The sequence below is a fragment of the Ranitomeya imitator genome, chromosome 3 (genome assembly GCF_032444005.1).
Source record: "Ranitomeya imitator isolate aRanImi1 chromosome 3, aRanImi1.pri, whole genome shotgun sequence".
Taxonomy (NCBI): domain Eukaryota; kingdom Metazoa; phylum Chordata; class Amphibia; order Anura; family Dendrobatidae; genus Ranitomeya; species Ranitomeya imitator.
In genome coordinates, this window is record NC_091284.1 from 824,187,577 (window position 1) to 824,210,201 (window position 22,625).

At 45.2% G+C, this 22,625-nt stretch overlaps 1 protein-coding gene across 4 annotated transcripts in view; it reads right to left on the reverse strand.

Moving 5' to 3' along the window:
- The window catches only part of LOC138671319 (zinc finger protein 771-like), a 41,104-nt gene extending 23,685 nt beyond the window's left edge, over positions 1–17,419 (reverse strand). For 2 of the 4 annotated variants that reach the window (XM_069759405.1, XM_069759403.1), the window contains exons 1-3: positions 17,282–17,419; positions 16,764–16,881; positions 16,525–16,665 (exon numbers count right to left, since the gene is read on the reverse strand). In XM_069759405.1, the coding sequence (XP_069615506.1) occupies positions 16,525–16,665; positions 16,764–16,859 (237 nt within the window). In that variant the 5' untranslated portion in view covers positions 16,860–16,881; positions 17,282–17,419. Of the gene's footprint in view, positions 1–16,524; positions 16,666–16,763; positions 16,882–17,002; positions 17,118–17,281 lie in introns of those variants that run through there. The other 2 variants (XM_069759404.1, XM_069759402.1) reach the window with 1 other exon arrangement.
- Positions 17,420–22,625: the final 5,206 nt, after the last annotated feature.

Consider the following 22,625-nt stretch of genomic DNA (forward strand, 5'->3'; position numbering starts at 1 on the left):
AGCTGCGCTCACTATTCTGCTGGTGCAGTCACTGTGTACATACATTACATTACTGTTCCTGAGTTACATCCTGTATTATACCCCAGAGCTGCACTCACTATTCTGCTGGTGCAGTCACTGTGTACATGCATTACATTACTGATCCTGAGTTACCTCCTGTATTATACCCCAGAGCTGCGCTCACTAGTCTGCTGGTGCAGTCACTGTGTACATACATTACATTACTGATCCTGAGTTACCTCCTGTATTATACCCCAGAGCTGCGCTCACTATTCTGCTGGTGCAGTCACTATGTACATACATTACATCACTGATCCTGAGTTACATCCTGTATTATACTCCAGAGCTGCACTCACTATTCTGCTGGTGCAGTCACTGTGTACATACATTACATTACTGATCCTTAGTTACCTCCTGCACTATACTCCAGAGCTGCACTCACTATTCTGCTGGTGCAGTCACTGTGTACATACATTACTGATCCTGAGTTACATCCTGTATTATACCCCAGAGCTGCACTCACTATTCTGCTGGTGCAGTCACTGTGTACATACATTACATTACTGATCCTGAGTTACATCCTGTATTATACCCCAGAGCTGCACTCACTATTCTGCTGGTGCAGTCACTGTGTAAATACGTTACATTACTGATCCTGAGTTACATCCTGTATTATACCCCAGAGCTGCGCTCACTATTCTGCTTGTGCAGTCACTGTGTACATACATTACTGTTCCTGAGTTACATCCTGTATTATACCCCAGAGCTGCACTCACTATTCTGCTGGTGCAGTCACTGTGTACATACATTACTGATCCTGAGTTACCTCCTGTATTATACTCCAGAGCTGCACTCACTATTCTGCTGGTGCAGTCACTGTGTACATACATTACATCACTGATCCTGAGTTACATCCTGTATTACACCCCAGAGCTGCACTCACTATTCTGCTGGTGCAGTCACTGTGTACATACATTACATTACTGATCCTGAGTTACATCCTGTATTATACCCCAGAGCTGCACTCACTATTCTGCTGGTGCAGTCACTGTGTACATACATTACATTACTGATCCTGAGTTACATCCTGTATTATACCCCAGAGCTGCGCTCACTATTCTGCTGGTGCAGTCACTGTGTACATACATTACATTACTGTTCCTGAGTTACATCCTGTATTATACCCCAGAGCTGCACTCACTATTCTGCTGGTGCAGTCACTGTGTACATGCATTACATTACTGATCCTGAGTTACCTCCTGTATTATACCCCAGAGCTGCGCTCACTAGTCTGGTGGTGCAGTCACTGTGTACATACATTACATTACTGATCCTGCGTTACCTCCTGTATTATACCCCAGAGCTGCACTCACTATTCTGCTGGTGCAGTCACTGTGTACATACATTACATTACTGATCCTGAGTTACCTCCTGTATTATACTCCAGAGCTGCACTCACTATTCTGCTGGTGCAGTCACTGTGTACATACATTACTGATCCTGAGTTACCTCCTGTATTATACTCTAGAGCTGCACTCACTATTCTGCTGGTGCAGTCACTGTGTACATACATTACTGATCCTGAGTTACCTCCTGTATTATACTCCAGAGCTGCACTCACTATTCTGCTGGTGCAGTCACTGTGTACATACATTACTGATCCTGAGTTACATCCTGTATTATACCCCAGAGCTGCACTCACTATTCTGCTGGTGCAGTCACTGTGTACATACATTACATTACTGATCCTGAGTTACCTCCTGTATTATACTCCAGAGCTGCGCTCACTATTCTGCTGGTGCAGTCACTGTGTACATACATTACATTACTGTTCCTGAGTTACATCCTGTATTATACCCCAGAGCTGCACTCACTATTCTGCTGGTGCAGTCACTGTGTACATGCATTACATTACTGATCCTGAGTTACCTCCTGTATTATACCCCAGAGCTGCGCTCACTAGTCTGCTGGTGCAGTCACTGTGTACATACATTACATTACTGATCCTGAGTTACCTCCTGTATTATACCCCAGAGCTGCGCTCACTATTCTGCTGGTGCAGTCACTATGTACATACATTACATCACTGATCCTGAGTTACATCCTGTATTATACTCCAGAGCTGCACTCACTATTCTGCTGGTGCAGTCACTGTGTACATACATTACATTACTGATCCTGAGTTACCTCCTGTACTATACTCCAGAGCTGCACTCACTATTCTGCTGGTGCAGTCACTGTGTACATACATTACTGATCCTGAGTTACATCCTGTATTATACCCCAGAGCTGCACTCACTATTCTGCTGGTGCAGTCACTGTGTACATACATTACATTACTGATCCTGAGTTACATCCTGTATTATACCCCAGAGCTGCACTCACTATTCTGCTGGTGCAGTCACTGTGTAAATACGTTACATTACTGATCCTGAGTTACATCCTGTATTATACCCCAGAGCTGCGCTCACTATTCTGCTGGTGCAGTCACTGTGTACATACATTACTGTTCCTGAGTTACATCCTGTATTATACCCCAGAGCTGCACTCACTATTCTGCTGGTGCAGTCACTGTGTACATACATTACATTACTGATCCTGAGTTACCTCCTGTATTATACTCCAGAGTTGCACTCACTATTCTGCTGGTGCAGTCACTGTGTACATACATTACTGATCCTGAGTTACCTCCTGTATTATACCTGTTATGAACTGGTGATTCAGAACCACAATGGACCTAGTGGTTAAGAGCACACAAAGTGACCTGATAGTTACTAACATAGAACGAGCTCTGAGACGTGGGAACTCTGCTGACCGCAATCCCTAATCCTATCACACCACACTAGAGGTAGCCGTGGATTGCTCCTAACGCTCCCTATGCAACTCGGCACAGCCTGAGAAACTAGCTAGCCTGAAGATAGAAAAATAAGCCTACCTTGCCTCAGAGAAACTCCCCAAAGGAAAAGGCAGCCCCCCACAAGATGAAATAGATTTTAGCAAAGTGAGGCCCGACTTACTGAATAGACCGAGGATAGGAAAGATAGCTTTGCGGTCAGCACAAAAACCTACAAACAACCACGCAGAGGGGGCAAAAAGACCCTCCGCACCGACTAACGGTACGGAGGTGCTCCCTCTGCGTCTCAGAGCTTCCAGCAAGCAAGAAAAACCAATATAGCAAGCTGGACAGAAAATATAGCAAACAAAAGTAACACAAGCAAAACTTAGCTTATGCAGGGAAGACAGGCCACAAGAACGATCCAGGAGAGAGCAAGACCAATACTAGAACATTGACTGGAGGCAAGGAACAAAGAACTAGGTGGAGTTAAATAGAGCAGCACCTAACGACTTAACCTCGTCACCTGAGGAAGGAAACTCAGAAGCCGCAGCCCCACTCACATCCACCAAAGGAAGCTCATAGACAGAACCAGCCGAAGTACCACTCATGACCACAGGAGGGAGCTTGACCACAGAATTCACAACATATACCCCAGAGCTCCACTCACTATTCTGCTGGTGCAGTCACTGTGTACATTACATTACATTACTGATTCTGAGTTACATCCTGTATTATACCCCAGAGCTGCACTCACTATTCTGCTGGTGCAGTCACTGTGTACATACATTACATTACTGATCCTGAGTTACATCCTGTATTATACTCCAGAGCTGCACTCACTATTCTGCTGGTGCAGTCACTGTGTACATACATTACATTACTGATCCTGAGTTACATCCTGTATTATACCCCAGAGCTGCACTCACTATTCTGCTGGTGCAGTCACTGTGTACATACATTACATTACTGATTCTGAGTTACATCCTGTATTATACCCCAGAGCTGCACTCACTATTCTGCTGGTGCAGTCACTGTGTACATACATTACTGATCCTGAGTTACATCCTGTATTATACCCCAGAGCTGCACTCACTATTCTGCTGGTGCAGTCACTGTGTACATACATTACATTACTGATCCTGAGTTACATCCTGTATTATACTCCAGAGCTGCGCTCACTATTCTGCTGGTGCAGTCACTGTGTACATACATTACATTACTGATCCTGAGTTACATCCTGTATTATACCCCAGAGCTGCACTCACTATTCTGCTGGTGCAGTCACTGTGTACATGCATTACATTACTGATCCTGAGTTACCTCCTGTATTATACCCCAGAGCTGCGCTCACTAGTCTGCTGGTGCAGTCACTGTGTACATACATTACATTACTGATCCTGCGTTACCTCCTGTATTATACCCCAGAGCTGCGCTCACTAGTCTGCTGGTGCAGTCACTGTGTACATACATTACATTACTGATCCTGCGTTACCTCCTGTATTATACCCCAGAGCTGCGCTCACTATTCTGCTGGTGCAGTCACTGTGTACATACATTACATCACTGATCCTGAGTTACATCCTGTATTATACTCCAGAGCTGCACTCACTATTCTGCTGGTGCAGTCACTGTGTACATACATTACATTACTGATCCTGAGTTACCTCCTGTATTATACTCCAGAGCTGCACTCACTATTCTGCTGGTGCAGTCACTGTGTACATACATTACTGATCCTGAGTTACCTCCTGTATTATACTCTAGAGCTGCACTCACTATTCTGCTGGTGCAGTCACTGTGTACATACATTACTGATCCTGAGTTACCTCCTGTATTATACTCCAGAGCTGCACTCACTATTCTGCTGGTGCAGTCACTGTGTACATACATTACTGATCCTGAGTTACATCCTGTATTATACCCCAGAGCTGCACTCACTATTCTGCTGGTGCAGTCACTGTGTACATACATTACATTACTGATCCTGAGTTACATCCTGTATTGTACCCCAGAGCTGCACTCACTATTCTGCTGGTGCAGTCACTGTGTACATACATTACATTACTGATCCTGAGTTACCTCCTGTATTATACTCCAGAGCTGCGCTCACTATTCTGCTGGTGCAGTCACTGTGTACATACATTACATTACTGTTCCTGAGTTACATCCTGTATTATACCCCAGAGCTGCACTCACTATTCTGCTGGTGCAGTCACTGTGTACATGCATTACATTACTGATCCTGAGTTACCTCCTGTATTATACCCCAGAGCTGCGCTCACTAGTCTGCTGGTGCAGTCACTGTGTACATACATTACATTACTGATCCTGAGTTACCTCCTGTATTATACCCCAGAGCTGCGCTCACTATTCTGCTGGTGCAGTCACTATGTACATACATTACATCACTGATCCTGAGTTACATCCTGTATTATACTCCAGAGCTGCACTCACTATTCTGCTGGTGCAGTCACTGTGTACATACATTACATTACTGATCCTTAGTTACCTCCTGCACTATACTCCAGAGCTGCACTCACTATTCTGCTGGTGCAGTCACTGTGTACATACATTACTGATCCTGAGTTACATCCTGTATTATACCCCAGAGCTGCACTCACTATTCTGCTGGTGCAGTCACTGTGTACATACATTACATTACTGATCCTGAGTTACATCCTGTATTATACCCCAGAGCTGCACTCACTATTCTGCTGGTGCAGTCACTGTGTAAATACGTTACATTACTGATCCTGAGTTACATCCTGTATTATACCCCAGAGCTGCGCTCACTATTCTGCTTGTGCAGTCACTGTGTACATACATTACTGTTCCTGAGTTACATCCTGTATTATACCCCAGAGCTGCACTCACTATTCTGCTGGTGCAGTCACTGTGTACATACATTACTGATCCTGAGTTACCTCCTGTATTATACTCCAGAGCTGCACTCACTATTCTGCTGGTGCAGTCACTGTGTACATACATTACATCACTGATCCTGAGTTACATCCTGTATTACACCCCAGAGCTGCACTCACTATTCTGCTGGTGCAGTCACTGTGTACATACATTACATTACTGATCCTGAGTTACATCCTGTATTATACCCCAGAGCTGCACTCACTATTCTGCTGGTGCAGTCACTGTGTACATACATTACATTACTGATCCTGAGTTACATCCTGTATTATACCCCAGAGCTGCGCTCACTATTCTGCTGGTGCAGTCACTGTGTACATACATTACATTACTGTTCCTGAGTTACATCCTGTATTATACCCCAGAGCTGCACTCACTATTCTGCTGGTGCAGTCACTGTGTACATGCATTACATTACTGATCCTGAGTTACCTCCTGTATTATACCCCAGAGCTGCGCTCACTAGTCTGGTGGTGCAGTCACTGTGTACATACATTACATTACTGATCCTGCGTTACCTCCTGTATTATACCCCAGAGCTGCACTCACTATTCTGCTGGTGCAGTCACTGTGTACATACATTACATTACTGATCCTGAGTTACCTCCTGTATTATACTCCAGAGCTGCACTCACTATTCTGCTGGTGCAGTCACTGTGTACATACATTACTGATCCTGAGTTACCTCCTGTATTATACTCTAGAGCTGCACTCACTATTCTGCTGGTGCAGTCACTGTGTACATACATTACTGATCCTGAGTTACCTCCTGTATTATACTCCAGAGCTGCACTCACTATTCTGCTGGTGCAGTCACTGTGTACATACATTACTGATCCTGAGTTACATCCTGTATTATACCCCAGAGCTGCACTCACTATTCTGCTGGTGCAGTCACTGTGTACATACATTACATTACTGATCCTGAGTTACCTCCTGTATTATACTCCAGAGCTGCGCTCACTATTCTGCTGGTGCAGTCACTGTGTACATACATTACATTACTGTTCCTGAGTTACATCCTGTATTATACCCCAGAGCTGCACTCACTATTCTGCTGGTGCAGTCACTGTGTACATGCATTACATTACTGATCCTGAGTTACCTCCTGTATTATACCCCAGAGCTGCGCTCACTAGTCTGCTGGTGCAGTCACTGTGTACATACATTACATTACTGATCCTGAGTTACCTCCTGTATTATACCCCAGAGCTGCGCTCACTATTCTGCTGGTGCAGTCACTATGTACATACATTACATCACTGATCCTGAGTTACATCCTGTATTATACTCCAGAGCTGCACTCACTATTCTGCTGGTGCAGTCACTGTGTACATACATTACATTACTGATCCTGAGTTACCTCCTGTACTATACTCCAGAGCTGCACTCACTATTCTGCTGGTGCAGTCACTGTGTACATACATTACTGATCCTGAGTTACATCCTGTATTATACCCCAGAGCTGCACTCACTATTCTGCTGGTGCAGTCACTGTGTACATACATTACATTACTGATCCTGAGTTACATCCTGTATTATACCCCAGAGCTGCACTCACTATTCTGCTGGTGCAGTCACTGTGTAAATACGTTACATTACTGATCCTGAGTTACATCCTGTATTATACCCCAGAGCTGCGCTCACTATTCTGCTGGTGCAGTCACTGTGTACATACATTACTGTTCCTGAGTTACATCCTGTATTATACCCCAGAGCTGCACTCACTATTCTGCTGGTGCAGTCACTGTGTACATACATTACATTACTTATCCTGAGTTACCTCCTGTATTATACTCCAGAGTTGCACTCACTATTCTGCTGGTGCAGTCACTGTGTACATACATTACTGATCCTGAGTTACCTCCTGTATTATACCTGTTATGAACTGGTGATTCAGAACCACAATGGACCTAGTGGTTAAGAGCACACAAAGTGACCTGATAGTTACTAACATAGAACGAGCTCTGAGACGTGGGAACTCTGCTGACCGCAATCCCTAATCCTATCACACCACACTAGAGGTAGCCGTGGATTGCTCCTAACGCTCCCTATGCAACTCGGCACAGCCTGAGAAACTAGCTAGCCTGAAGATAGAAAAATAAGCCTACCTTGCCTCAGAGAAACTCCCCAAAGGAAAAGGCAGCCCCCCACAAGATGAAATAGATTTTAGCAAAGTGAGGCCCGACTTACTGAATAGACCGAGGATAGGAAAGATAGCTTTGCGGTCAGCACAAAAACCTACAAACAACCACGCAGAGGGGGCAAAAAGACCCTCCGCACCGACTAACGGTACGGAGGTGCTCCCTCTGCGTCTCAGAGCTTCCAGCAAGCAAGAAAAACCAATATAGCAAGCTGGACAGAAAATATAGCAAACAAAAGTAACACAAGCAAAACTTAGCTTATGCAGGGAAGACAGGCCACAAGAACGATCCAGGAGAGAGCAAGACCAATACTAGAACATTGACTGGAGGCAAGGAACAAAGAACTAGGTGGAGTTAAATAGAGCAGCACCTAACGACTTAACCTCGTCACCTGAGGAAGGAAACTCAGAAGCCGCAGCCCCACTCACATCCACCAAAGGAAGCTCATAGACAGAACCAGCCGAAGTACCACTCATGACCACAGGAGGGAGCTTGACCACAGAATTCACAACATATACCCCAGAGCTCCACTCACTATTCTGCTGGTGCAGTCACTGTGTACATTACATTACATTACTGATTCTGAGTTACATCCTGTATTATACCCCAGAGCTGCACTCACTATTCTGCTGGTGCAGTCACTGTGTACATACATTACATTACTGATCCTGAGTTACATCCTGTATTATACTCCAGAGCTGCACTCACTATTCTGCTGGTGCAGTCACTGTGTACATACATTACATTACTGATCCTGAGTTACATCCTGTATTATACCCCAGAGCTGCACTCACTATTCTGCTGGTGCAGTCACTGTGTACATACATTACATTACTGATTCTGAGTTACATCCTGTATTATACCCCAGAGCTGCACTCACTATTCTGCTGGTGCAGTCACTGTGTACATACATTACTGATCCTGAGTTACATCCTGTATTATACCCCAGAGCTGCACTCACTATTCTGCTGGTGCAGTCACTGTGTACATACATTACATTACTGATCCTGAGTTACATCCTGTATTATACTCCAGAGCTGCGCTCACTATTCTGCTGGTGCAGTCACTGTGTACATACATTACATTACTGATCCTGAGTTACATCCTGTATTATACTCCAGAGCTGCACTCACTATTCTGCTGGTGCAGTCACTGTGTACATACATTACTGATTCTGAGTTACATCCTGTATTATACCCCAGAGCTGCACTCACTATTCTGCTGGTGCAGTCACTGTGTACATACATTACATTACTGATCCTGAGCTACATCCTGTATTATACCCCAGAGCTGCGCTCACTATTCTGCTGGTGCAGTCACTGTGTACATACATTACATTACTGATCCTGAGTTACATCCTGTATTATACTCCAGAGCTGCACTCACTATTCTGCTGGTGCAGTCACTGTGTACATACATTACATTACTGATCCTGAGTTACATTCTGTATTATACTCCAGAGCTGCACTCACTATTCTGCTGGTGCAGTCACTGTGTACATACATTACTGATCCTGAGTTACATCCTGTATTATACCCCAGAGCTGCACTCACTATTCTGCTGGTGCAGTCACTGTGTACATACATTACATTACTGATCCTGAGTTACATCCTGTATTATACCCCAGAGCTGCACTCACTATTCTGCTGGTGCAGTCACTGTGTACATACATTACATTACTGATCCTGAGTTACATCCTGTATTATACTCCAGAGCTGCACTCCCTATTCTGCTGGTGCAGTCACTGTGTACATATATTACATTACTGATCCTGAGTTACATCCTGTATTATACCCCAGAGCTGCACTCACTATTCTGCTGGTGCAGTCACTGTGTACATACATTACTGATCCTGAGTTACATCCTGTATTATACTCCAGAGCTGCACTCACTATTCTGCTGGTGCAGTCACTGTGTACATACATTACATTACTGATCCTGAGATACCTCCTGTATTATACTCCAGAGCTGCACTCACTATTCTGCTGGTGCAGTCACTGTGTACATACATTACATTACTGATCCTGAGATACCTCCTGTATTATACTCCAGAGCTGCACTCACTATTCTGCTGGTGCAGTCACTGTGTACATACATTACATTACTGATCCTGAGTTACATCCTGTATTATACCCCAGAGCTGCACTCACTATTCTGCTGGTGCAGTCACTGTGTACATACATTACATTACTGATCCTGAGTTACATCCTGTATTATACCCCAGAGCTGCACTCACTATTCTGCTGGTGCAGTCGCAGTGTACATATATTACATTACTGATCCTGAGTTACATCCTGTATTATACCCCAGAGCTGCACTCACTATTCTGCTGGTGCAGTCGCAGTGTATATACATTACATTACTGATCCTGAGTTACATCCTGTATTATACTCCAGAGCTGCACTCACTATTCTGCTGGTGCAGTCACTGTGTACATGCATTACATTACTGATCCTGAGTTACATCCTGTATTATACTCCAGAGCTGCACTCACTATTCTGCTGGTGCAGTCACTGTGTACATACATTACTGATGCTGGTTACATCCTGTATTATACCCCGGAGCTGTACTCACTATTCTGCTGGTGCAGTCACTGTGTACATACATTACATTACTGATCCTGAGTTACATCCTGTATTATACTCCAGAGCTGCACTCACTATTCTGCTGGTGCAGTCACTGTGTACATACATTACATTACTGATCCTGAGTTACATCCTGTATTATACTCCAGAGCTGCACTCACTATTCTGCTGGTGCAGTCACTGTGTACATACATTACTGATGCTGGTTACATCCTGTATTATACCCCGGAGCTGTACTCACTATTCTGCTGGTGCAGTCACTGTGTACATACATTACTGATCCTGAGTTACATCCTGTATTATACCCCGGAGCTGTACTCACTATTCTGCTGGTGCAGTCACTGTGTACATACATTACATTACTGATCCTGAGTTACATCCTGTATTATACTCCAGAGCTGCACTCACTATTCTGCTGGTGCAGTCACTGTGTACATACATTACATTACTGATCCTGAGTTACATCCTGTATTATACCCCAGAGCTGCACTCACTATTCTGCTGGTGCAGTCACTGTGTACATACATTACATTACTGATTCTGAGTTACATCCTGTATTATACCCCAGAGCTGCACTCACTATTCTGCTGGTGCAGTCACTGTGTACATACATTACTGATCCTGAGTTACATCCTGTATTATACCCCAGAGCTGCACTCACTATTCTGCTGGTGCAGTCACTGTGTACATACATTACATTACTGATCCTGAGTTACATCCTGTATTATACTCCAGAGCTGCGCTCACTATTCTGCTGGTGCAGTCACTGTGTACATACATTACATTACTGATCCTGAGTTACATCCTGTATTATACTCCAGAGCTGCACTCACTATTCTGCTGGTGCAGTCACTGTGTACATACATTACTGATTCTGAGTTACATCCTGTATTATACCCCAGAGCTGCACTCACTATTCTGCTGGTGCAGTCACTGTGTACATACATTACATTACTGATCCTGAGCTACATCCTGTATTATACCCCAGAGCTGCGCTCACTATTCTGCTGGTGCAGTCACTGTGTACATACATTACATTACTGATCCTGAGTTACATCCTGTATTATACTCCAGAGCTGCACTCACTATTCTGCTGGTGCAGTCACTGTGTACATACATTACATTACTGATCCTGAGTTACATTCTGTATTATACTCCAGAGCTGCACTCACTATTCTGCTGGTGCAGTCACTGTGTACATACATTACTGATCCTGAGTTACATCCTGTATTATACCCCAGAGCTGCACTCACTATTCTGCTGGTGCAGTCACTGTGTACATACATTACATTACTGATCCTGAGTTACATCCTGTATTATACCCCAGAGCTGCACTCACTATTCTGCTGGTGCAGTCACTGTGTACATACATTACATTACTGATCCTGAGTTACATCCTGTATTATACTCCAGAGCTGCACTCCCTATTCTGCTGGTGCAGTCACTGTGTACATATATTACATTACTGATCCTGAGTTACATCCTGTATTATACCCCAGAGCTGCACTCACTATTCTGCTGGTGCAGTCACTGTGTACATACATTACTGATCCTGAGTTACATCCTGTATTATACTCCAGAGCTGCACTCACTATTCTGCTGGTGCAGTCACTGTGTACATACATTACATTACTGATCCTGAGATACCTCCTGTATTATACTCCAGAGCTGCACTCACTATTCTGCTGGTGCAGTCACTGTGTACATACATTACATTACTGATCCTGAGATACCTCCTGTATTATACTCCAGAGCTGCACTCACTATTCTGCTGGTGCAGTCACTGTGTACATACATTACATTACTGATCCTGAGTTACATCCTGTATTATACCCCAGAGCTGCACTCACTATTCTGCTGGTGCAGTCACTGTGTACATACATTACATTACTGATCCTGAGTTACATCCTGTATTATACCCCAGAGCTGCACTCACTATTCTGCTGGTGCAGTCGCAGTGTACATATATTACATTACTGATCCTGAGTTACATCCTGTATTATACCCCAGAGCTGCACTCACTATTCTGCTGGTGCAGTCGCAGTGTATATACATTACATTACTGATCCTGAGTTACATCCTGTATTATACTCCAGAGCTGCACTCACTATTCTGCTGGTGCAGTCACTGTGTACATGCATTACATTACTGATCCTGAGTTACATCCTGTATTATACTCCAGAGCTGCACTCACTATTCTGCTGGTGCAGTCACTGTGTACATACATTACTGATGCTGGTTACATCCTGTATTATACCCCGGAGCTGTACTCACTATTCTGCTGGTGCAGTCACTGTGTACATACATTACATTACTGATCCTGAGTTACATCCTGTATTATACTCCAGAGCTGCACTCACTATTCTGCTGGTGCAGTCACTGTGTACATACATTACATTACTGATCCTGAGTTACATCCTGTATTATACTCCAGAGCTGCACTCACTATTCTGCTGGTGCAGTCACTGTGTACATACATTACTGATGCTGGTTACATCCTGTATTATACCCCGGAGCTGTACTCACTATTCTGCTGGTGCAGTCACTGTGTACATACATTACTGATCCTGAGTTACATCCTGTATTATACCCCGGAGCTGTACTCACTATTCTGCTGGTGCAGTCACTGTGTACATACATTACATTACTGATCCTGAGTTACATCCTGTATTATAGTCCAGAGCTGCACTCACTATTCTGCTGGTGCAGTCACTGTGTACATACATTACATTACTGATCCTGAGTTACCTCCTGTATTATACTCCAGAGCTGCGCTCACTATTCTGCTGGTGCAGTCACTGTGTACATACATTACTGATGCTGGTTACATCCTGTATTATACCCCGGAGCTGTACTCACTATTCTGCTGGTGCGATCACTGTGTACATACATTACATTACTGATCCTGAGTTACATCCTGTATTATACTCCAGAGCTGCACTCACTATTCTGCTGGTGCAGTCACTGTGTACATACATTACTGATCCTGAGTTACATCCTGTATTATACTCCAGAGCTGCACTCACTATTCTGCTGGTGCAGTCGCAGTGTACATAAATTACATTACTGATCCTGAGTTACATCCTGTATTATCCTCCAGAGCTGCACTCACTATTCTGCTGGTGCAGTCACTGTGTACATACATTACATTACTGATCCTGAGTTACATCCTGTATTATACTCCAGAGCTGCACTCCCTATTCTGCTGGTGCAGTCACTGTGTACATACATTACATTACTGATCCTGAGTTACCTCCTGTATTATACTCCAGAGCTGCGCTCACTATTCTGCTGGTGCAGTCACTGTGTACATACATTACATTACTGATCCTGAGTTACATCCTGTATTATACTCCAGAGCTGCACTCACTATTCTGCTGGTGCAGTCACTGTGTACATACATTACTGATCCTGAGTTACCTCCTGTATTATACTCCAGAGCTGCACTCACTATTCTGCTGGTGCAGTCGCAGTGTACATACATTACATTACTGATCCTGAGTTACATCCTGTATTATCCTCCAGAGCTGCACTCACTATTCTGCTGGTGCAGTCACTGTGTACATACATTACATTACTGATCCTGAGTTACCTCCTGTATTATACTCCAGAGCTGCGCTCACTATTCTGCTGGTGCAGTCGCAGTGTACATAAATTACATTACTGATCCTGAGTTACATCCTGTATTATCCTCCAGAGCTGCACTCACTATTCTGCTGGTGCAGTCACTGTGTACATACATTACATTACTGATCCTGAGTTACATCCTGTATTATACTCCAGAGCTGCACTCCCTATTCTGCTGGTGCAGTCACTGTGTACATACATTACATTACTGATCCTGAGTTACACCCTGTACTATACCCCAGAGCTGCACTCACTATTCTGCTGGTGCAGTCACTGTGTACATACATTACATTACTGATCCTGAGTTACATCCTGTATTATACTCCAGAGCTGCACTCACTATTCTGCTGGTGCAGTCACTGTGTACATACATTACTGATCCTGAGTTACATCCTGTATTATACTCCAGAGCTGCAGTCACTATTCTGCTGGTGCAGTCACTGTGTACATACATTACATTACTGATCCTGAGTTACATCCTGTATTATACTCCAGAGCTGCACTCACTATTCTGCTGGTGCAGTCACTGTGTACATACATTACATTACTGATCCTGAGTTACATCCTGTATTATACTCCAGAGCTGCACTCACTATTCTGCTGGTGCAGTCACTGTGTACGTACATTACATTACTGATCCTGAGTTACATCCTGTATTATACCCCAGAGCTGTGCTCACTATTCTGCTGGTGCAGTCACTGTGTACATACATTACTGATCCTGAGTTACATCCTGTATTATATTCCAGAGCTGCACTCACTATTCTGCTGGTGCAGTCACTGTGTACATACATTACATTACTGATCCTGAGTTACATCCTGTATTATACCCCAGAGCTGCACTCACTATTCTGCTGGTGCAGTCACTGTGTACATACATTACTGATCCTGAGTTACATCCTGTATTATACTCCAGAGCTGCACTCACTATTCTGCTGGTGCAGTCACTGTGTACATGCATTACATTACTGATCCTGAGTTACCTCCTGTATTATACTCCAGAGCTGCGCTCACTATTCTGCTGGTGCAGTCACTGTGTACATACATTACATTACTGATCCTGAGTTACATCCTGTATTATACTCCAGAGCTGCACTCACTATTCTGCTGGTGCAGTCACTGTGTACATACATTACTGATCCTGAGTTACCTCCTGTATTATACTCCAGAGCTGCACTCACTATTCTGCTGGTGCAGTCGCAGTGTACATACATTACATTACTGATCCTGAGTTACATCCTGTATTATCCTCCAGAGCTGCACTCACTATTCTGCTGGTGCAGTCACTGTGTACATACATTACATTACTGATCCTGAGTTACATCCTGTATTATACCCCAGAGCTGCACTCACTATTCTGCTGGTGCAGTCACTGTGTACATACATTACATTACTGATCCTGAGTTACATCCTGTATTATACCCCAGAGCTGCACTCACTATTCTGCTGGTGCAGTCACTGTGTACATACATTACATTACTGATCCTGAGTTACATCCTGTATTATACCCCAGAGCTGCACTCACTATTCTGCTGGTGCAGTCACTGTGTACATACATTACATTACTGATCCTGAGTTACATCCTGTATTATACTCCAGAGCTGCACTCACTATTCTGCTGGTGCAGTCACTGTATACATACATTACATTACTGATCCTGAGTTACCTCCTGTATTATACTCCAGAGCTGCACTCACTATTCTGCTGGTGCAGTCACTGTGTACATACATTATATTACTGATCCTGAGTTACCTCCTGTATTATACTCCAGAGCTGCACTCACTATTCTGCTGGTGCAGTCACTGTGTACATACATTATATTACTGATCCTGAGTTACCTCCTGTATTATACTCCAGAGCTGCGCTCACTATTCTGCTGGTGCAGTCACTGTGTACATACATTACTGATCCTGAGTTACCTCCTGTATTATACTCCAGAGCTGCACTCACTATTCTGCTGGTGCAGTCGCAGTGTACATACATTACATTACTGATCCTGAGTTACATCCTGTATTATCCTCCAGAGCTGCACTCACTATTCTGCTGGTGCAGTCACTGTGTACATACATTACATTACTGATCCTGAGTTACATCCTGTATTATACTCCAGAGCTGCACTCACTATTCTGCTGGTGCAGTCACTGTATACATACATTACATTACTGATCCTGAGTTACCTCCTGTATTATACTCCAGAGCTGCACTCACTATTCTGCTGGTGCAGTCACTGTGTACATACATTATATTACTGATCCTGAGTTACCTCCTGTATTATACTCCAGAGCTGCACTCACTATTCTGCTGGTGCAGTCACTGTGTACATACATTATATTACTGATCCTGAGTTACCTCCTGTATTATACTCCAGAGCTGCGCTCACTATTCTGCTGGTGCAGTCGCTGTGTACAGACCTCTCCGCTCAGCAGCTGGACGATGTTGTGGGTGAGGTGCAGGATTTTCCTCCGGCGGCTCAGCTCAGGGTGGGGCGCGGTGGTGCTCGGGCTTCCCCTCCGTCTCCCATGCAGGGCGGATTTCTTCATGGGTCCATAGTCCTGTGGGTGAGACTGGGGTAAGATGGGGACAGGAGCGGCGCTGACAGAGACCACGAGGCCGGGACCAGTAATGGCGCAGCGTCATGTGACCGCCTCACCTCTCCGGTCAGCAGGTAGATGATCTCCAGGGCGACATCCAATATCCTCCGCGTCATCTCGTCACCGTCCATCTCCATCCTCGGCTGGTCGGTCATGGAGACGCTGTTGCCGTGGAAACTACAATAACACAATAATATAAACATCAGACAACATCCGTCCACACAGACGCGTTGAGGAGCGCACTGGGAATGATGGGGGTCACACAATGATGGGGGTGGTAGTAGTCAGTGTACAGTACCGCAGGGAGCTCTCAGCTCAGGGGCAGCTCCTGCCAATACCAAAGGAAACACATTGGGAGTCGCAGGGGTTTCTGGGAGTTGTAGTCACGTGACGCTGTCTCACAAAGCAAACAGTCTGACAGGCCACAAGAAAATGGCGCCTGTCTCCTCACACTGGAGGAAAACGGGCGCCCCCTATCGGCGTGGAGGAGTCACATCTCGCACGGCGGGGCCGATGTGTGCAGCGGGATCTAACGTTTTATTATTAAATTGAAGGCACACGGGTGTGGTGGACTCACGTTCATGTAGTTAGGCTACGACAACATGGCGGACAAAGCCAGCTAGTCAGCTATTCCTCCAGGGAGCCGCTCCCGATCAGAGAGATGACGGCGGTCACGTGGGGTCTGTGGCCATCACGTGATACTTCTCGTTAGCTTTTTCCTGCCTGACTGGGGCTGGGAGGAGCCGAGGAGGAGACTTAGAGCCGCGTGTCCGGGTGGGGAATGATTGGGAATGCTGTGGTGACTGGGCTCCTCCCACGTGAGGTCATACATGACTGTGATTGGCTGCTCTTGTGGTGAGTGCACCGTGTGTGCATGTCCGGCAGCTGCAGTGAGCGGAGGCGATGAGTTCCGGCACTGGGAGCCATCGCAGGCTAATAACAGGAGGAGGATTTCTACCTCTCATTAATTCCTACAGTGGGAAAGTAATAATATAAATGTGAGGCAGACAAATACTGTGTACGATGACAGTATAAGGCTATGTGCACACGGTACGGATTGGCAGCGCCCTAGACGCAGCTCCGTCCAAAGCGCTGCCGGCTTTTCTACACCCGCTGATTCTCTGAATGCATGCAGAATCGCCGCACCCCATACATAGACTGTGTCATTTATCTCCTCATCGTAGATACACCTGCTGCGGTCTAGAAAGACGCGCCGCATGTCCGGTTACACAGGTCTGCCGCCTGCATCTGTGAACACATAATGGAGATGGGATTTCATAGAATCCCCTCCACTACGCTGTAACATCTGGACGCTGCGGAGGCTGTGTGCAGCGTTTCCTGTCCGTGGAAACCTGCCCTAATAAGTCAGCAGCACTGACACACGGCCCCTCTGGTGTGCAATCATGGGATGCTGCTGTTTTTTTATATCTGCTCTTTTATTTTTCCCTCCCCTTCTTTTAAGGCCGATTTCACACATTCATTTATTTCTGGTCCCGGAGATATCAGTGTCCATGTGTGTAATACTTGCAGGACACGTGTGGCAACCCTGTGCCATGTGCTGCATCAGTACCACAGACGGCCGGCAGGGAAGAAGGATGACAGTTAGGCTACTTTCATGCATCAGGTTTTTGGTTTCAGGCACAATCCGGCAAATTTGCTAAGAAACGGATCCGGTTTACATAGAAAGCACCCAGGCTCGAGTTCACATAAGAGGCGCCCTCTGCTGGTTGTCCTCATATGAACTCGAGCCAGGGAGCTTTCTAGGAAAGTTCCCACGATCTAGGAACAGCCAGCAGAGGGCGCCTCACCGCAAATGAAGCTAAATATAGGTCATTGACCTACCTTACCTTCATTCCCCGGGGTTTTGCAGACATGAGCAACGTTGCATTAACAAAACTCGTGGCTGCAAAATATTTTAACCCCTTCAGATGGATTTACATCGTTGGACGTGACAGATCCTCGGAAGGTATGTATATTCTTGGTTTATTATTTTTTTTTTATTTACAGATCGAGGGTCTTCAGTGAGTGGATTGAGAGTAGAATAAATTAATACAACAACCATTGTGATTTTTTCATTAAATTAATTTTTAATAATGTGTGTGTTTTTTTTAACCCTTTACTAGTATTGGATTAATAATGGATAGGTGTCATAATTGACGCCTCTCCATTATTAATTAGGCTTAATGTCACCTTATAATAGCAAGGTGGCATTAACCCTTCATTACCCCATATCCCACCGCTACACGGGAATGGGAAGAGAGTGGCCAAGTGCCAGAATAGGCGCATCTTCCAGATGTGCCTTTTCTGGGGTGGCTGGGGGCAGATGTTTTTAGCCAGGGGGGGGGCCAATAACCGTGGACCCTCTCCAGGCTATTAATATCTGCCCTCAGTCACTGGCTTTACCATTCTGGCGGAGAAAATTGTGCGGGAGCCCACGCCAATTTTTTCTGCCATTTAACCCTTTAATTTACTAGCTAGAGCGCCCAAATTTTGCACATACACACTACTAACATTAGTAGTGTGGAATATGCAAAAAAAAAAGGTGATATGAGATGGTTTACTGTATGTAATCATGTCTCATATCATGTCGGGTTTAGGAAGGAGATAGCAAAAGCCGGCAATTGAATTACCGGCTTTCTGCTATATCGCGCTGTATGAAGTAATAATATATATACATATATGTGTCTACTGACATATATATATATATACCTATTCTATGTGTACACATTTATTCTACCTATTCTTCTGTAACCTGTCAGTGTGATTTTACTGTACACCGCACTGAATTACCGGCTTTTCTCTCTAACACCGCTGCGTATTCCTCGCAAGTCACACTGCTGGTCCGTGTGTAATCCGTATTTTTTGGGCTTCCATAGACTTTCATTGACGTTTTATTTGCGCAATACGGTGACAAACGGCCGTAGAAAGCCGTATAATACTGATCAGGAAAATACGGCAGATAGGAGCAGGGGCATAGAGAATAATTGTGCCGTATTTTATGCGAGTTTTACGGACGTAGTTTCTGCGCTCTTACGTCCGTAAAACTCGCTAGTGTGAGGCCGGCCTTAGGCCGGCGTCACACTCAGCGTATAAAAATACAGTCCGTAATATACGGCCGTAATACGCAGAAAAGTCCCCAAAATAGTGGTCCGTATCTCCTCCGTAGGCAGGGTGTGTCAGCGTATTTTGCGCATGTAAACCTCTGTATGTAATCCGTATGGCATCCGTACTGCTAGATTTTCTCGCAGGCTTGCAAAACCAACATACGGATATACAATGGATCCATGTTCTCAAAAAATCGTAACAACATATATACTGTCTCTCTCTCTCTATATATATATATGTCAGTAGACACATATATGTATATATATTATTACTTCATACAGCGCTAGATAGCTTTAAAGCCGGTAATTCAATTGCCGGCTTTTCCTATCTCCTTCACAAACCCGACATGATATGAGACCTGGTTTACATACAGTAAACCATCTCATATCCCCATTTTTTTTTGCATATTTCACACTACTAATGTTAGTAGTGTGTATGTGCAAAATTTGGGCGCTCTAGCTAGTAAATTAAAGGGTTTGTCACGATTCCCCTGACCGCTGTCAACACTGGGTCAGGATTCCCACCGTGACCGTCACCCCTACGTCACGGATTGAGGTGACTTCAGGCCAACAGACGGCTATCACATGTGCAGGGGGGCTTATCTTAGTTATCCCTCCACTCCACGATGTGATGAAAAACCACACACAAGGCTATTGGCCTCTTGCTTACAGCAGGGGCTTATTGTAGGTATCCCACTGCTTTCAATATACCACAAACTGCAGGGATTTATGTATATCCCGCTTACAGTTCCACTTAACACTTGCAGCTCTCTGGCGCCCCCTTACTTTCAGGTCAGATTAGGTACTGCACCCTGGGTAATTAGTCGCCAGGAAGGCTGCCTGCTATGTACTGGCTATTGGGCACGCTGCAGCGACGCGGTAAACTACTCCCACTCAGGCAGGAACAATAATTATCAAACCCGCAGTTGCTTCAGCATAATCCAACAGTCAGCGCACTTTCGCTGCCACCAGCTTCGATTAAACGGGTCCGAAGCTAACCCAACACAACAGTAACAGTAGCGTTTTCCCTTCAGAAGACTTAGGGTACGGTTTTTAGAGCATGGAGAAGAACTAACATATAATAGTATATCCCATTAAAAATTAGGCAGTGCGTTATCAAAAATATTTAAAAAAAAAAGTTACAAATGAGACAATTGCAAATATGTACATGGGTAATTATAACATAAAGGGAATAAATGGGAAAAGCAACACTCACATGTTTAAAGCATGACAGGCATCCAGGCTAGTGGAGTTTTTCCATATGTCCCAGCTCATTTGGACGTGCTGCTGGCTTCAGAAGACAAGCAGTCCAGAAGGAGACATCAGCAGAAGAAACAGCTGGGGAGCCTGCCACAAACTTAATACCTTAAGGCTTTGACATCACAGAAGGGCTGGCTTATTCAGACCCTCCTCTCTCTACATTCTGCCTAAACTTTAAACTATTCTCTCTAATTTCTATAACTTCACTACAAAACATGACAGAGTCAGACCAAACCTATCATTCATCTCGGATTAACGTGAGCATTCTAATGAGATCAAATATGTCCTATCTGGGATACATATTTACAGAGAAAACCCTACTTCTTTACCAGACGGAGTTTGAAGCCCGAGTTTCAAGGGATGGGTACCTACACCGAGTGGGAATACGAATATATATTTTCGTGTTCTTACCGTAAACATGGTGCATAATATCGTACCAAAACCAAACAAAGGATCTTTCATGAATTTTGGAGCCACTTTACCAGTTCTGACTAGTGAAGGTGGGAGGGGTGAGGGACTTTCCTCTGAGCCTGGAATTTACGACCCCAGGGCAATAAACCCCCCTTCTAGCATACAGTCCGTAGCCCAGAGAGAAACAAGTAGAGTCAGCTAGTGAAGGGGGGGGGTTTAGCCCACCTCATGGGCTGACGAGCAACTAAACTTATGATATTTCATACCATATCGTGACACCTCCCCCTTTTGGTGTGCGCTAGGGAGGCAGTACCCCACGGTATGCCTCCATGGGCACCTCAGTAGGTTCACCCTGGCGGGAGAGTCCATCTGCATTCCCATGCTCTTTGCCCGTTTTATGTTCAATGGTGAAGTCAAACTGCTGAAGGGCAAGGTTCCAGCGTAGCAACCTGCAGTTGGTTCCACACATGGCATTTAGCCAGCGCAGAGGGTTGTGGTCGGTCACCACAGTGAAGGTGTGACCGTGCAAGTAGGGCTGCAAGCGCTGCAGGGCCCAGACTATGGCCAGGCACTCCTTCTCGATGGTGGAGTAGGCCACTTCCCTCGGCAAAAGTTTCCGGCTCAGGTATAACACGGGGTGCTCTTGGTCCTCCGAGTCAACCTGGCTGAGTACAGCACCAAGGCCAAACTCGCTGGCGTCGGTCTGCACCAAGAACGGTCGACTGCTGTCGACTGCTTTTAACACAGGGGCGTTGCACAGTGCAGTTTTCAACGCCTGGAAGGCCCCCTCACAGCCATCTGTCCAGTTGACAATGTGAGGTAGCTTCTTCCTGGTGAGGTCCGTCAAAGGTTTTGCCAGGCTACTATAGTGCTTTACGAAGCGCCTATAGTACCCTGCAGTGCCCAAGAAGGACATCACCTGTTTCTTGGTCATGGGAGTGGGCCAGTTCACGATCACTCCCACTTTGTCAGGCTCTGGCTTCAGGGTGTTCCCGCCTACCCGGTGCCCCAGGTAGTGAACCTCCCTCATGCCCATCTGACACTTTCCCGGCTTGATAGTCAGTCCTGCTTGGTGAATTCGCCTGAGCACCTCCTCGAGATGCTGCAGGTGTTCCTTCCAGGAGGGACTGAAGATGGCAATGTCAT